This window comes from Tamandua tetradactyla, chromosome 4, assembly GCF_023851605.1.
Source record: "Tamandua tetradactyla isolate mTamTet1 chromosome 4, mTamTet1.pri, whole genome shotgun sequence".
In the NCBI taxonomy this organism is placed as follows: domain Eukaryota; kingdom Metazoa; phylum Chordata; class Mammalia; order Pilosa; family Myrmecophagidae; genus Tamandua; species Tamandua tetradactyla.
In genome coordinates this window covers 39,996,432-40,011,983 of record NC_135330.1, presented here as the reverse complement: position 1 = coordinate 40,011,983, position 15,552 = coordinate 39,996,432, and the positions used below count along the sequence as shown (strand labels likewise).

Below are 15,552 nucleotides of genomic sequence, written 5' to 3'. Positions count from 1 at the left end.
ACTTTTGGTTTCATTGATTCTCTCTATTTTTTTCCCCTCTATTTCATTTATCTCTGTTCTAATCTTTTTTATTTCCTTCCTTCTGCTCTCTTTGGAATTAGTTTTTTTTTCTAGTTCTTCCACTTTTAAAGTTAGGTCTCTGATTTTAATTCTTTCCTCTTTTTTAATGTAAGACTTTAAAACTAAATTTGCTGCATCCCCAAAATTTCAGTATGTTGTATATTCATTTTCATTCACCTCAAGATATTTCCTCATTTCTCTTGTGATTCCATCTTTAACCAGTTGGTTGTCTAAGAATATGTCTAATTTCTACATATTTGTGGAATTTCTATTTCACCCTGTGTTTTTGATTTCTAGCTTTATTCTGTTGTGGTTAAAGGAGATACATTATATGATTTCAATATCTGAATTTACTGAAACTTGTTTTGTGGCCTTACATATGGTCTATGCTGGAGAATGATTTATGTGCAGATGAGAGGAATGTGTATTCTGTTGATGTTGTGTGAAGTGTTCTATATATGTCTGTTAGATCTAGTTGGTTTAGCATAGCACTCAAGTCTTGTACTTCCATACTGATCTTCTGACTAGAGTTCTGTCCATTATTGAGAGTGGTGTATTAAAGTCTCTTACTATTGATGAAGAATTGTCAATTTCTCCCTTCAAAACTGTCAATATTTGCTTTATATATTTTTGGGTTCCACTGTTTGGTGTGTATGTATTTATAATGTTACATCTTCTTGTTGGATTGACCCCTTTGTCAGTATATAATGGCTGTCTTTGTCCCTCATAACTTTTTTATTTAAAGTACTCTTTTATTTGATATATTATACTATTCCAGCTCTCTTTTGGTTACTGCTTATATGGTATATTTTTCCTTTCTTTCATTTCAACCTACTTGTGTCTTTGAATTTAAGGTGAGTCGCTTACAGACAGTATATAGTTGGGTCATGCTTTTTAAATCCATTCTGTCAATATCTGCCTTTTGTCTGCAGAGATTAATCCATTTACATTTAAAGTCACTACTGGTAATGCAGGACTTTCTTCTACCACTTTGTCCTTAAAAAGGAATAAGACTTAGCCTTTGAAAGTCTTATTCCTTTTTTTGTCTTCATTTCTTTGACTAATGCTTACTTTTATATTTAAAAAAAAATTTCCATTGTACCATATAGAATGCCTTGTTTTTTCTATCTGGATATGGTTTTAATCTATTTTTCTTGTGGTCACCATGGGACTAAAATTTAGCATCCTAAATATAATACAATTATATTTAGTTTGGTGCCAACTTAACTTCAACAGCACTCATATACGTCTCCTATACCCCTCATCCCCCTCACTTTTTGTACTTGTTCCCACTTATTATCTTTGCACACTGTATGACAAGAAACATAGATTCATTGTTACTTTTTATGCATTTTCATTTTAGTACCTGTAGGAAGTAAGAAGTGGATTCCTCAGTGCTGAGGAAGCATGGCATCATTAAGTCTCCTCTGCCATTTCCTTTAGCTGGGGTGGGTTGGAACAACGGACAGCTTCAGAGCTGAGCCCCTAGAGATCCAAAGTCACTAATCATAAACCATGATCAATGATAAGCTGTGTCCACTCTTGGTCTTAGGGAAGAGGATTTTTATATGTCCCCTTCTGTCACTAAAATTCAGCCAGGGGCTGGACCCCCATGGTAGCTGTTTTAGTTTGCTTGAGCTTCTGGAATGCAATACACCAGAAATGAATTGGCTTTTATAAAGGGGGTTTATTTGGCTACAAATTTACAGTTCTTTGGTAGAAAGGCAGCTAGCTTACATCTCAGTTTGTCTGTCACATGGGAAGGCACATGGCAATGTCTGCTGGCCTCCTCTCCCAGCTTCTGGTTTCAAACAGCTTTCCCTGAGGGTTTCTTCTCTGCATCTCCAAAGGTATGAGTCTGTGTCAGCTCTGAGCGCTTTTTCTCTCTTCTGACTTCTCTTTTTATGATCCAGCAGATTAAATTAAATGTCACTTACTGCAGAAGCACTCTCCTTAGCCAACTACAGGTGTAATCATCCATAGATGAAGTTCATGTGCTGATGATTTAAGTCCACAGCCACAGAAAAATGGGCATCATCACCTGACCAAGTTGACACCCGAACCTAACTATCACAGTAGCTTATGGCAAAAATCGGGGATTGACACCTATAGAGCAATTTACTGTTATAATAATTTACCAGTCTTTTCCTCTTGCCCTTTTCTAGGTGCTTTACAGTGTTCTCCTGGCCTTCAGAGTTACAAAATAGTTGTTTCAGACAGTTCCTGCCTGTCTAATAGTTGTTCTGGTAGAAGGGTTGAAACCTGGAGCTCCCTACACTGTCATCTTCTCACAATCTTCTTTCTTGTAATCTTTAATTTTGTTGTTGTTATTTTATTTTTTATTCTTGTTTTTTATTTCAACATATTTTGAAATAAATACATACATATTTCAATATGTAATATTTTGTTGCACACTGTATATTTTAACATGTTAACTCTAGGAATTGCTCCCTGAGATTTCTGTTCCTTAAGTTTGTAACCAGCTAGTAATATGACATTTTTCCTTGGGTGCCAGGAGGTAACAAAACAAATAAACAGTGCACAGAACACCTTCCACAGTCTTTGCAAATTGGCTCTGTTTGGGCTGGTGTTCTCCTTTAGAATTTATCCCTCCTGGCAAGAAGATCAATCCAAGGCAAAAGTTTATTGCAGTGTCTTCTTCATCTTTTGTGAATCTGTGTCTTGTCTTGAGTTTGGTCTTGCTGGTGGCTTTAGTAATTCTTCCTCTAATACCTGTGGAAGTTACTCCCTTCTCTTTCTAGGGTATTTTGTTGTATGACTTTGTCCCGGGCCACTTTGACTTGTTTCTTATACTATTCTAGGTGTCTGCAGGGCAAATTCTGGTATATCAAACCTGAGTGGAGTTTCCTGGTTCGGTCTTTCAGGCTGCCACCCCAGAGATTCCCACCAACATACAGCTCCCCAGTGTGCACAGGGGTTTCTCTACTCCTCCAGACAGAACTAGGGATCACAATAAGAGGGCAGGCTGGCTCCACAGTGTGCCAGGAAGCAGATGGGACGGGAAGCAGTAAGGGTGCCATGAGCTTCTCCTAGCCTTTTTAAAGTTGCATTTTCTTGCTGTAACTTGCCAGTTACAGCACAGCAACCCTTTAACTGTTTTCTGGAATTTTGAGTAAGAAAGCTCTACCAGTTTTTACTAGTTGTTCAAAGATTCTGTGGGAGAATGGCATCCAGAGCAAATGCCCTCATCTTGGTTGATTGGAAGCCCATTTAATGTTTTTACAACCCAAATGTTTATTAAAATTATAATAATAACAGTATTTGTCATCTCAGATTCTGAGAATCAGAGGCAAGTCTGACATAGCATAACAGTGAAATATCTTTGCAAACTGAAAAAAGAATGTGGGCAAGTATCTTATTGTAAGCAAGATGTTTGCCAATAATAAAATTAAGAAGCACACTTGAATTGTTATCCTGGTTCTGCTAATTACGGTGCAAGTCATCTAATATGTCCAGGCCTCCTTTTTCCCATCTGTGAAATTGAAGGCCTGGACACCAGATCAGTTTGTAGCTCCCTTCAGTTCTGTTATATTACAATAAAGTTGTGTCCCTTGCTTAGACCCACAAAGCTAGCCTCCTAGTCCACAAAGCAATCTCAGGCCTCTTCTGGAGTGAGCTTTAGGCTCTCTTTACTAGATTGTTTCTTCCAAGCCTGGCTGATCATAGAAATCACCTCTGTACCTTAAACAACAACAACAGCAATAAAAAACAGATTTCCATGTCCTACTCCAGACTTACTGATTCATAGTCTTTACTGTGCTCTTTCTCTTCTAAATCTAAGGGCCTTATATCCCTCATGGGAGTCAAATTATGGTTAGAATTTTTTTCATCTTCCTTTCTGTTTTCAGTACTTTCAACATTCACCTTGATTACCAGAAAAAAAAAATGCTTGCTTTTTTTTTTTTTAATTGGAAATGACATGTGACTCAGATGAGGGACAAACTGAATGGAAATTGGTTCCATTTGCCTAAGAAAAGACTGTCCTTGATTTTTAAACAAATAAATGGAATACATTAACTGATTAGGTCTTAGGGAAATGAATTAAAACTTCGTAAATTGTCTTTTTAGGAGACAAAGTATGCTTATGTATTGATGGTGATTAATACATGAGTGTGTCATCAACCATTTTCTCCTTTATTTTAGACATACATGCTCGTGGGGACCCAACAGAAAAATGTGTTTCATCCAGCACAGAGGAAAGCTTAGACAGGGGAAAGATTCTGTTTGTTCTAATTTTTGAGGCAACTGATGATTTTCAATTCTGGTGAATGTTGGCACAGGACTCAGTGGACTGGTCTGGCTCACCCACGGGGACTTCCTATGGCTGTTACTGATTCAATGAGGTACCAGCCAATCCTGGCCTGTTCTCAGTGCCTCTGAATTCAACTTTGTTCTAAATCATGGTTTTCTGCCTATATCCTACCTCAGCAATGGTGACCCAGCCAGCCGAGAAAAGCTGTGTGGAGAGTGTACAGCCATTTTTGGCATCCATTCTGGAGGAGATTATGGGACCAGTGAGCTCAGGATTCAGTGAAGTTCGCACACTCTTTGAAAAAGAAGTGGATGACCTCAGCCATAGCTTTCAGACTACCGGGGACAGTGCCCAGCTAAAGGAGGTAAGATAAGTATCCAAGGAGCCAGGGGGCTTAATATGAATGATCTGCCTGGGTTTGCCTTCTCCTTGAGGCTTTATATACCATCCCTCTATCCCTTTTTCCCACCTTTTTTCTTCTTCCTTCCATTCAGCTACCCTTCTGTCCATTCATTTATCCTTCCATCCACCCCCAGCTACCACATTCCTTTGTCAATTCATTCACCTCATCCATTTATCCTTCCTTCTATCCATCCATCTACCCTACTTGATTTTCATTTTTGGTGATTTTCAAGTTACAAAAACAATAATATGCTTGTGATAATTGAAACAATATGCCCAAATATACATATAAAGATAAATCTAATCTCCATCTCTTATACCCACCTGCTCAAACTCTTCCAAAAAATTAAAGAGATATGATGGATTGAAGCTGTATGTACCTCAGAAAAACATGTTCTTAAATTTAATTCGTTCCTGTGGGTATAAACCCATTGTAAGTACGAACTTTTGGTGAGGTTATTTCAGTTAAGGTGTGACCCACTTCAATCAGGATAGGTCTTAATCCTATTACTAGAGTCATTTATAAGGGAATGAATTCAGACATGAGAGAAAGCCACAGCTGGAGCAAGAAGAAGCTAGACATCAAAGGAATCCAGAAGAGAAAGGAGAGACACCACCATGTGTCTTGCCATATGACAGAGGAGCCCAGGATCACGAGTAACCAACTCCAGAATGCTTGTCTTCAGGAAGAAAACATCACCTTGATGATGCCTTGATTTGCACTTTCTTGTGTTCTCATAACCATAACAAATAAATTCACAGTTTATTTAGCCTGACCCATCTCACGGTATTTGTTTAATTTCATTTACAATAACAACTAAAAAATATATACCTACAAATAAATCTCACCAAGAATGTAAAGGACTTATACACAGAAAACCACTAAGCACTGCTAAATGAAATTGAAGAATAACTAAGTAAATGGAAGGACATTACATATTCATGGATTAGAAGACTAAATATCATTAAGATGATAGATCTGCCCAAAATGCTTTATAGATTCAATGCAATCCCAATCAAAATCTCACCAAAGTTTATTGCAGAAATGGAAAAGACAATCATCAAATTTATATGGAAAGGTAAGGGGCCCCAAAAAGCAAGAGCCATCTTGGAAAAGAACAATGAAGTTGGATCTTCCCGATCTTAAAATTTATTACAAAGCCACAGTAATCAAAACAGCATGGTACTGACACAAGGGCAGACATGTAGAACAAAGGAATAGAAGAGCTTAGACGTCAACCTCACATTTATGGCCAACTGATTTTTGACAAAAGAACAAAGACCAGTCAATTGGAAAAGAATAGTCTCTTCAATAAATGGTGCTGGGAAAACTGGATGCCCATATGCAAAAGAATGAAGGTGGCCTCTACCTCACAACATGCACAAAAATAAACTCAAAATAGATCACTGACCTAAATATAAGACCCAGAACTATAAAACTAGAAGAAAATATAGGGAACCATCTTCAGGACCTTGGTTAGGCAATGGTTTGTTAGACTTTATACCCAAAGCACCAACAAGCAACAAAAGAAATGGTTAAATGGGATCTCATCAAAATGTAAACATTTTTTCAGCAAAAGACTTTATCACAAAAGTAAAACAACATATATAGGGAGAAAATATTTGGAAACCACATACCAATAAAGGCTTACTACCCACATTATGTTAAGAAATCCTTCAGCTCAGCAAAAAAAAAAAGACAAAATATCCAGTTTAAAAATGGACAAAACAACTTGAATAGAAATTTCTCCAAATAAAATACAGCAATGGCCAGTAAGCACATGAAAAGATACGTAACATCATTAATTATTAGGGAAATGCAAATCAAAACCACAATAAGCACACAGCATTTGGTGACCTCAGTCAGAATGAAGAGATCTTACAAACTGAGAAAATCACATTTTCGGTGACATTTGTTGATGGCAACAATCCTTTCCAAGCAGTTCAAGAAGAACTGGTAATGAATATAAAAATTAAAGATAACATCGCATCAGTAGAATGAGAAAGCAAATAAGAGTTCTGTGGGATCTGCATAAATGGGACTGTTGCCAGTCTCAACTGGGGACCTCAGGAAAGAGACAAAGTGAAGGTAAAATGTCTTCAGAGGAAGAGTTGGGGCTCAAGTAAAGAAGACTTGGTCCAGGAGAGCAGCATACCCAAACACTTGGAGAAGAAAAGCCATTCTGCTTCTGGTATATCACCTTCTGGCACCTAGCAAACTATGACAGAGAAGCAAAAGGAAAATGCCACTGGCAAATCCTCATGAAGAAGCCAAGGGAGAAAGCTAGCTGATGTTCTTGTCTGCCTTCCCAGCTGAAAGAGGTCATCCACAAACATCTGAGAATCTTCAGCTTCAAATTCATATTTAAGAAGAGGAAGTATGTTACAAGTGAAGTATGCATGGACCTTGATGAACTGAACTTTATTGTAAAGGAGTGTGTGACAGCTGGGACCCAGAGTAGGAGTTCTGCATCTTTGAAAGTCAGCATTGCCACATACAACAATTATTAAGGAATCCAAAAAAAAGGAGATCAACGTTCAACTAGAGCTAAGAACAAAGCCAATTTGATAGGGACTAATGTAAGTCAGAATACAGGGTTAAGTAGGACACTGTCATATTTTAGAACTTCACTTACTGTATGAGATCAAAGGTAGACATTTTTCTCTGGTGAAAAATCCAAATTTTCTGTAGCACATAATCTAACTCAACCTATCTGGATAGATCATTTAAAGAACCCAAAGACATGGAGATCAGAATGGGAATAAGCGTTTGTAATTCTGTACAGCTTAACGTAATACCTGTATGTATCCAAGACTGTATTGAGCAGATAATTTAAAAGCATTGGGAAAGTCCCTTGAAGGATGGGAGAAAAAATATGGAACTATTAAAGTTTTATAATCAGGGAAACACCTGCTTCTGTCTCAAATAATAGGGACCACCAAGTCAAAAGGTGATGTGCTTGGTTTTGAGCCTTGTTCTTCTGAAACTTATTTATGTAGCAGAGAACTTAAGCCTAACTATAGTTGTGCCAGAGAGTTTCTTCCAGATGGCCTCTTTTGTTGCTCAGCTGTGGCCACCCTCTCTTTACATTGAACTCTACAAGTAAAAATTTTACCCTCTTCCCACATGAGACAAAACATCCAGGGGTGAAATTCTGCCTGGCAACAAAGGACATGAATCCCAGGATAAGCTGGCCTGGAACTATTGGATCAACAATACCTTCTTGATGAAAAGGGGGAAAATAATTACAACAAAATACTATATCAGTGGCTGAGGGTGATCAAAAGAATGAAGAGGCTATTCTGGATGCTAATCTAATGCAAGCCTTAGCTAGATATTGCTACTTATCATGGTTGGTCACATCCAAGCCAAAACTATTTCTGTCAATGCTAAAGAACATCTGAGGCTCTATCTGAAAATCTATAAATGCTTCATACACGGTGACTACTTTCCAGAGTCCTACAAACTTCAAAGGAGTTCCTAGGCCAGATGCTTCTTTAATCCCAGAGTGGCCAGTCTTTCTGAGAAGGTCAACAAGTTGCATCCAACTATCCCATGTTGTCAACAGCCCTTCCCAACATGAAAACATTAGAATGGGCATTTCCTAAATACCCCTAAATTTGGGAAGAGGACCAAATGAGAAGGAGGAGTTACAACAGAGAATACAGGATTGAATAACTGTAGAATCATTATACTGGTATTTCTTTTACTCTCCAGTATCTTGGAGCAGCTAGTCATTAAAACCTAAAATTGTGGAAATGTGACCCATACTAAACTATGAAATATCTTCTATACCTACTTGTTTCAATGTACTTGGAAATTTGTTGCTTTTTTGTATTGCTATATTTCACAATAAAAATTTTAAAATATATAAAAAAAACACAATAAGATATCATTTCACACCCACTAGAATGACTACTATTTTAAAAAATAGAAAATTATTGGAGGGGATGTGGAGAATTAGGAACAGTCATTCATTGCTGGTGGGAATGAAGGAAAGATATAGCCACTGTGATAGACAGTTTGGCAGTTCCCCAGAAAGTTAAGTATAGAATTAACATGTGATCCAGTAATCCAACTTCTAAGTATATAAGAAAAGAATTGGAAGCAGGGACGCAAACAAATATTTACGTACCAGTGTTCACAGCAACATTGTTCACAATTGCCAAGAGATGGATCTGTCAACTGATGAATAGATAAATAAAATGTGGTATAGAAATACAATCGAATATTATTCAACAGTAAAAAAGATGAAACCCTGATATATGTGACAACATGGATGAACCTTGAACCTTGAACACATGATGTTGAGTGAAATAAGCCAGGCAGAAAAGGACAAATATTGTATGATATAAATATTGCATGGTATAAAATAATTAGAATAAGTAAATGTAGAGTATCAGAATCTAGAATATAGATGGGGTGAGGGTAGGGAATCGTGAGTGAAGGCTTAAAATATACAGTTTCTGTTTGGGATGATGAAATAGTTTGGGTAATGGATGGTGGTGATAGATGCATAACATTGTGAACGTAATTAACGGCATTGAATTATATATGTGAATGTAGTTAAAAGGGGAAATTTTAGGTTGTATATATATTACTAGAATAAATTTTTTTTAAATCCATGAAACTGTACAACACAGTGAATTCTAAATTAAACCATGGACTATAGTTAAATAATACAACTACAAAAATGTGCTTTCATCAATTGTAACAAATGTACCACACCAATACAAGGTCTTAATAATAGGGTGGTACCTTGGAAACCTGTATTTTATTTGAGTTTTTATGATTTTTATGAAAATCATGATATTTATGATTTTTCTATAAACTACAACTTCTCTAATAAAATAGACAAATAAATACTTAACCTATACATATTATCTTATATACTGATGATTTTATTCCCATGGACCAGATTCCTAGAGCAGAATTAAGAGGTTGAAAAGTAAATATATTTCTAATGTTACCAGATACTGCCATTTGCATTCCAAAAAAGAACTTAAATTTTACATTTCCACCAGCCAGAACTCTCTCCCCCATATTCCCATCAGGAACAGATGTTATTACTTGTTTAAATTTTTGCCAGTCTGACAGGACCACAGCAATATCCCATTTTTCCTTCCACCAGCTTGATATTTTTAAAAAATAGACACATTGCAGATTGTATGACTGTTTGATTGCATGTTTTTGATCATTAATTCCATTTCAGTAGAATTCTCCATAATTCACTTCCTCAAGGGAGTGCTGTTTTCCTTTTGCAAAGACTATTAGAACAGGCAATTTTGAAATTCCTGTGTGTGTTTAGAGAAATCTAGATTTATGCCTCTTCTGGGATTTGAAAATCAGTTGCGTTCTACATGACCGGTGTTCTTCCCTCCTTGTCCCTGCCTGGTTTTCCCTAGAGCCTCCATTTTCAGCACCTTTTTTTCTGTCTCCTCTTTTTCTACCCACACTTCTGTTTATTGTAAATCTCTAATATTCCATTAAACTATTTTTAATAAGCTAGGAAAACAGAGTGCATTTTGTTTGTAACAACATTTAGCGTAAGAATATATTGACAACACTTGAGCACTTGAGGGTTTTAGCCGATGAGCTCTGACACTGTCTTCTCACTGGAGACCCCATGGGCTCCTCTATTTAGTCATCACTTGTGCAAACTACAGTTGGACAAATCCAAGTCTTTAAAACTGGATACCTCAGGCCTTATCCAGATCCCCATCCACTAACACCATGGAGCAACATACAACAGAGGAAGCCCTGTGGGCACTGACAGAACTGCTAAGGTCCAGAGCACCTTAGCCCAGAGAGGGTTTTGAAAAGGATGTCACTCATTAAAGGCTTTGGAAGCTCATGCACCCTACGGCACTTCCATGTGCCTAGAGCCTGCCTGGTTCTTGAGCTGTAGAAATGGGGACTTGAAGTCATCAAAAGCTTAGGAAGAAGGGTACATGGGTAGTTCAGTGGTTAGAATGCCTGCCTTCCATGTGGGAAACCTGGGTTCGATTTCAGGACCATGCACCCCCCCAAAAAAAAGCTTAGGAAGAAAAGCGCCCTCCTGAGTGCACCCTTTAGTCTTCCCATCACCCAATTGGTTTCTTCTGTCAATTAGTTTCTTTCCTAACAATAGAGCTACCCCAGGAGGTACCTCCCAAGGAGGGAAATACGAAAATTGAAGATGTCAGAGATATGGCAATGCAGTTAGCAATTCCCTCTAATAATGGACATTTGATTGTTTACAATTTAGCTTACATAATATTGCACCTAAGTCTAAAGGTGTTTCATTTTTTCCTTTACCAAAATGCAGAACCTACACCAGCTTATGAATCTTCCACTGGATTCCGTGAAGATGGAACCTTGTTATAATAAAGTTGACCAGCTTCAAGAACGACTGCAAGATCTCAAGAGCCGCTTCAGGTTCCCTCACGTCGATCTGGTGGTCCAGAGGACACAGAACTACATGCAAGAGGTGGGAGCGTCAGGGCATGCTTGGCAGATGAGGATGGAGAAAGAGCAGAGAACTAGAGGCAGGCAAATGTATGCGTGTAGCTCAAGGAAATGAGGTACATTGCTCTAGTCATCATGTCATTGAGGACGTATTTTGTCCTTCCAACTGGCTTCATCTTTCTTCCATACTGATGAGCATCATAGAGAGGAAATATCTCAGGAAAATAGGGTAGCATTAATTGATAATTACTTGATTTGTCAAACCTATGCCTTTAACTTTGGCTGCACATTAGAATCATCTGGGGAGCTTTTAAGAAAAACTGATGCCTAGGCCTCAGCCCCAGAGATTCTGATTCTACACTGCTATAACTTTTTTAAGCGCCCCACCCCCCATTCCCATGTCTTCTAATATGCAGCCAAGGTTGAGAAGCATTTGCTTAAGTTAAATGTCCCAGCCTAGTTAAGAGTAACAATATAATAATAATAAAACAATTATGATAATTATTAGTAGTTTTAGTATTTTTACAAATAACAGTTTCATAATGATCCCTTTCTTCCCTTCAAGGAATTTTCTCCAGAACAAGAATGAATAGCATAAATTATTTTCCATATTATGGTGCTTTCCAAATAAAGAAAGGGTATGATTCTTGAAACTTACAAGATGCAATTGTATTGTAGATATTCTGAGGGAACTTACTGTGGGTCAAACCCTGTGCTGGATCCCACTTCAGGGAATTCATAGTAAGACAAACTCTTAACTGGTAAATTCACAATGGTGTTGAAACATTATTTGGGGTCATAGCTTAAGGAAGAAAAGAGGAGTTTTTCCTTAAAAGTAATGCACAGGAATAAGGGATACTATTTATCATTACCTAACATCTGAATTGTGAGGGATTAAAGATAGGCAAGGAATAAAACTGGCAACAGTCAAACAGAGATGCCTTTAAAATTCTGGACCCTGGTGAAACAGTTACATGCAGAAACGCAGGGAAAAAGGGATCTGAACTACTTGTTTCCTAACCCAAGAGCATGTCAGCCACTGTCTCCACTGAGCCCTGACCCTGTTTTCCCTCCCAGCCTTACAGAGAAAGGAAGAGACTTGAGGAGGTAGTAGGGTGCAAAGTGGAGGCATATGTGTCACAGAGTGGTTTGCTTTCACCAAAAAGTAAAGGTGCAAAAAAATGGAAGCAACCCATGTCCATTAATAGATGAATGAGTAAAAAAAAAGTGGTATACAAATTTTTTGGAGCAGCTAGAAGATAAAATCTGAAATGGTGATATGGTATCCCAAGACAAACTCTGGGATCTGTCCTGTAACTACTTGTTGACAAATGCTTTGAAAACTATTGCTTTTGTCTTTCTTTGCTTTGTATATATATTATATCATAAAATTAAAAAGTTTAAAAAATAAAAATATAAAATTAATTCAAAATAAAACTAATATTCTCTTACAACACTGTAATATTCTTTCATTAATTATAACAAAGTCACCATACCAAATCTAACTGTCAATAATAAGAGGATATAAAGGGTATGGTATTTCTTTTGGAAGAAGTGAGAATGTTCTCATATTAAAAGTGATGATGAATGCATAACTATGTGATTATACAAAGAGCCTTTGATTGTACACTTAGAATCAGTTGTACAGTGTGTGAATAAAAACTGTTTAAAAAAAAAAAAAAAAAGTAAAGGTGCAGAGAGAAAGCAGCCAGAAAGCAGAGAAGGCTTTTACCTTATCTCTTTAAACCCTCATTGGAGGTAACAGGGAATGGCAGAAGTGAAATGAGATTCTCAAGCTCAGGATCTTGGTATCTCCAGTTCAGGGATGAGGGGAGAGGAAAAAAAGAAAATGCATGCATATCATGTGTGTGTGTGTGTGTGTGTGTGTGTGTGTGTGTGTGTGTGTTTTCCTAGTCTCTTAGAGCTCCCAGTGTGGTCATGTGGCCATTTATTTCACAGTATGCTGTGGGTTGAGGGCCTGTTGTCCTGGAGGACCCCTGGAATTGGGCCTGAGGGGATTCATCTAGATGGTTCCCTTCTTCCTCCAAGCAGATCTAGACTGTGGGGCCCAATGAGGCCAGCCTCTCACTGTGATGTGTTCCTATGTTCGTTTTGCTCTCTAGCTCATGGAAAACGCAGTCTTCACATTTGAGCAGTTGCTTTCTCCACACCTTCATGGAGAAGCCTCCAAAACTACAGTTGCCATTGAGAAGGTTAAGCTCCGCGTTTTAAAGGTAAAATCTCTCATTTGTGGGAGGTATAAGGCAGAAACGTGGCCCCTGTTTTCTTCTGTTAAGTGGAAAATACTGTGTTCTCTTTTTTCATTGTCCCTCTTTTCTTTCTAATGTTTCCTCTTCTCAGTGACGAAATTCAAGCAGCAGCTCCTCCATGACTTTTATGCCATCTAGTGGCTGCATTAGGTTCTCAGCATCCTTACATCCAGTGATGCGTCCAGTTTATTTTCATAGCAATCAGACTTGACAAGCATTTATTGACCATCCACTGTAAGCTAAGCATTGGGACAGGTATTCTATGCAATATAAAAATAAGCAAGGCACAGCTTCTTTCTCGAAAGAGTTTACAGTACGGCAAAATCAATTTAAATTGCCCAACATTTTTTAGAAAAACAAAAATCTCACAGCAACCATAAGAAATTATGTTAAATGTGCTTAATGCATAAGTATGTATCAAAATTGTTGTTATATTAGCACCTTACACACATATGGTATCTTTTAAAGCTTTCTAAAAACCTACCTTACTTCATTTGATCCTCACAAGAACTTACTAAATAATTACAATATACCTTCATTCTACAGATGAGTAAACTAAGAAATTAAGTGACATACTTAAGTTCCACAGGCTAGGCAGTAATGAGCTTAGGACTAAAACTGTCCAACACATAGTCCTCCTATTACCTCTGAACAGTGCTTTGGAGCAGATCAAAGTCCACTGAGCCTACGGTGGTCCTGAATTTCAGACTTGACTGATACCTCATAGGCAGGAGAAAATTCTCGCAACCAAATCATTGGGATTAAAGGCAGTATTTATCATGGTAATACATATAACAAAATTGCAATTGAGTTGAAAGAAACAATAGTGTCCGTGTCAAGAGCTTCAGTGCAGAAAGAGAGGAAGAAAGTAAGAGGAAATGCATTCAGATATTAGCAAATCAGTTGGAGAAGCTCCAAGTTAAACTTTACATTCAGTGTTAAGTGAAGTTTCTGCCGGGGATGGTCAAGCTTGTTACTTCGGACATCTCCAGTGTCAGGATGCTTTCTCTTTCTCAGGACAGGCCATTTCTCACTTTTGACTTAAAAGACGTGTTTCCTCATGTTAACCTTAAGTTCTTGCCTCTACTAATTGTAATTTTACCCTATCTGTTCATCTCTTTCTTCTACATGTAGCTTTGGTTGTTTGACTAGAGCTGTTTTGGTTTCCTAGGCTGCTTAAGCAAATACTTGGCTTAAACAATGGGAATTTATTAACTTACAGTTTTGAGAATGGGAAAATATTCAAATCAAGGCACTGATTTCTTCCCAAGACTGTGGCATTCTGAGGCTAGCTGCTTGACCCTTGGTCCTTAGCTTGTCACATGGCAGGGCACATGGTTGTGTCTCCTGGTCTTTTTTTCTCTCCCAGGTTTTGATGATTTCAGTTCCTTGCTTGCTGAGGCTTTCTCTTTCTCTGTCTGAATTTCATTCCCTTATAAAGGACTCCAGTAATAGGATTTAGACCCATCCTGACTGAGGTAGGTCACACCTTAACTGACACAGTCTCATCTAAAAGATCCTACTTACAATGGGTTCACACCTACAGGAATGAAAATGTTTCCTTGGTACATACAGCTTCAAACCACCACTAGAGCTATAACAGTGTCCCAAGTTATCAAACCCTTCATCTCTTTAACCAGCTCTCATTTGGCCTGGCTTTCTGCTCACATATCTGTGTCTGTGATTCCTTTAAGGTGACATCTATAACAAACCCTGGTCTCTAGTTTTGGATGTTCAGCCTAGCAAATCACCTCTTTCTTGTCCTAGATATTAAACTTCTTTGGTTAGCATGTCACTGTCTAAATGTAGCTGTGAGTTAGATCTGCCCTTCCCTTGAGGAAATTATTACAGCCCACTGATCCTGCTTTCAGGATGTAGAGTGACAGACAAAGACTGTCCCTGGACATACCCAGGACAAAGATGGAAGAAATACAAATTCATCGCTTAGTTCTATGCCCAACTTTCTTTATAACACAGAAGTCACTCTGTTTTGATCTTGCCTCAGTTCCTATATCTGTAGGAGGGGAGGGTAAGATTGGCTGTTATCATCACAACGTCCACCTGGAATGTGAGAGAATTATGTAAAAAGATCTCCGACA

The 15,552-nt window shown here is 37.8% G+C and overlaps 2 protein-coding genes across 2 annotated transcripts in view; one reads left to right on the top strand and one right to left on the bottom strand.

The window, feature by feature from the left end:
• The window catches only part of RNF2 (ring finger protein 2), a 670,080-nt gene that overhangs the window by 246,001 nt on the left and 408,527 nt on the right, over nucleotides 1-15,552 (bottom strand). The gene's annotated exons all lie outside the window — the stretch shown is intronic.
• Nucleotides 1-15,552, top strand: part of NIBAN1 (niban apoptosis regulator 1) — a 156,351-nt gene that overhangs the window by 129,058 nt on the left and 11,741 nt on the right. Inside the window, exons 9-11 of the mRNA XM_077156786.1 lie at nucleotides 4,510-4,697; nucleotides 11,044-11,205; nucleotides 13,307-13,510. Coding sequence (XP_077012901.1) covers nucleotides 4,510-4,697; nucleotides 11,044-11,205; nucleotides 13,307-13,510 — 554 coding nt within the window. The remainder of the gene's footprint in view (nucleotides 1-4,509; nucleotides 4,698-11,043; nucleotides 11,206-13,306; nucleotides 13,511-15,552) is intronic.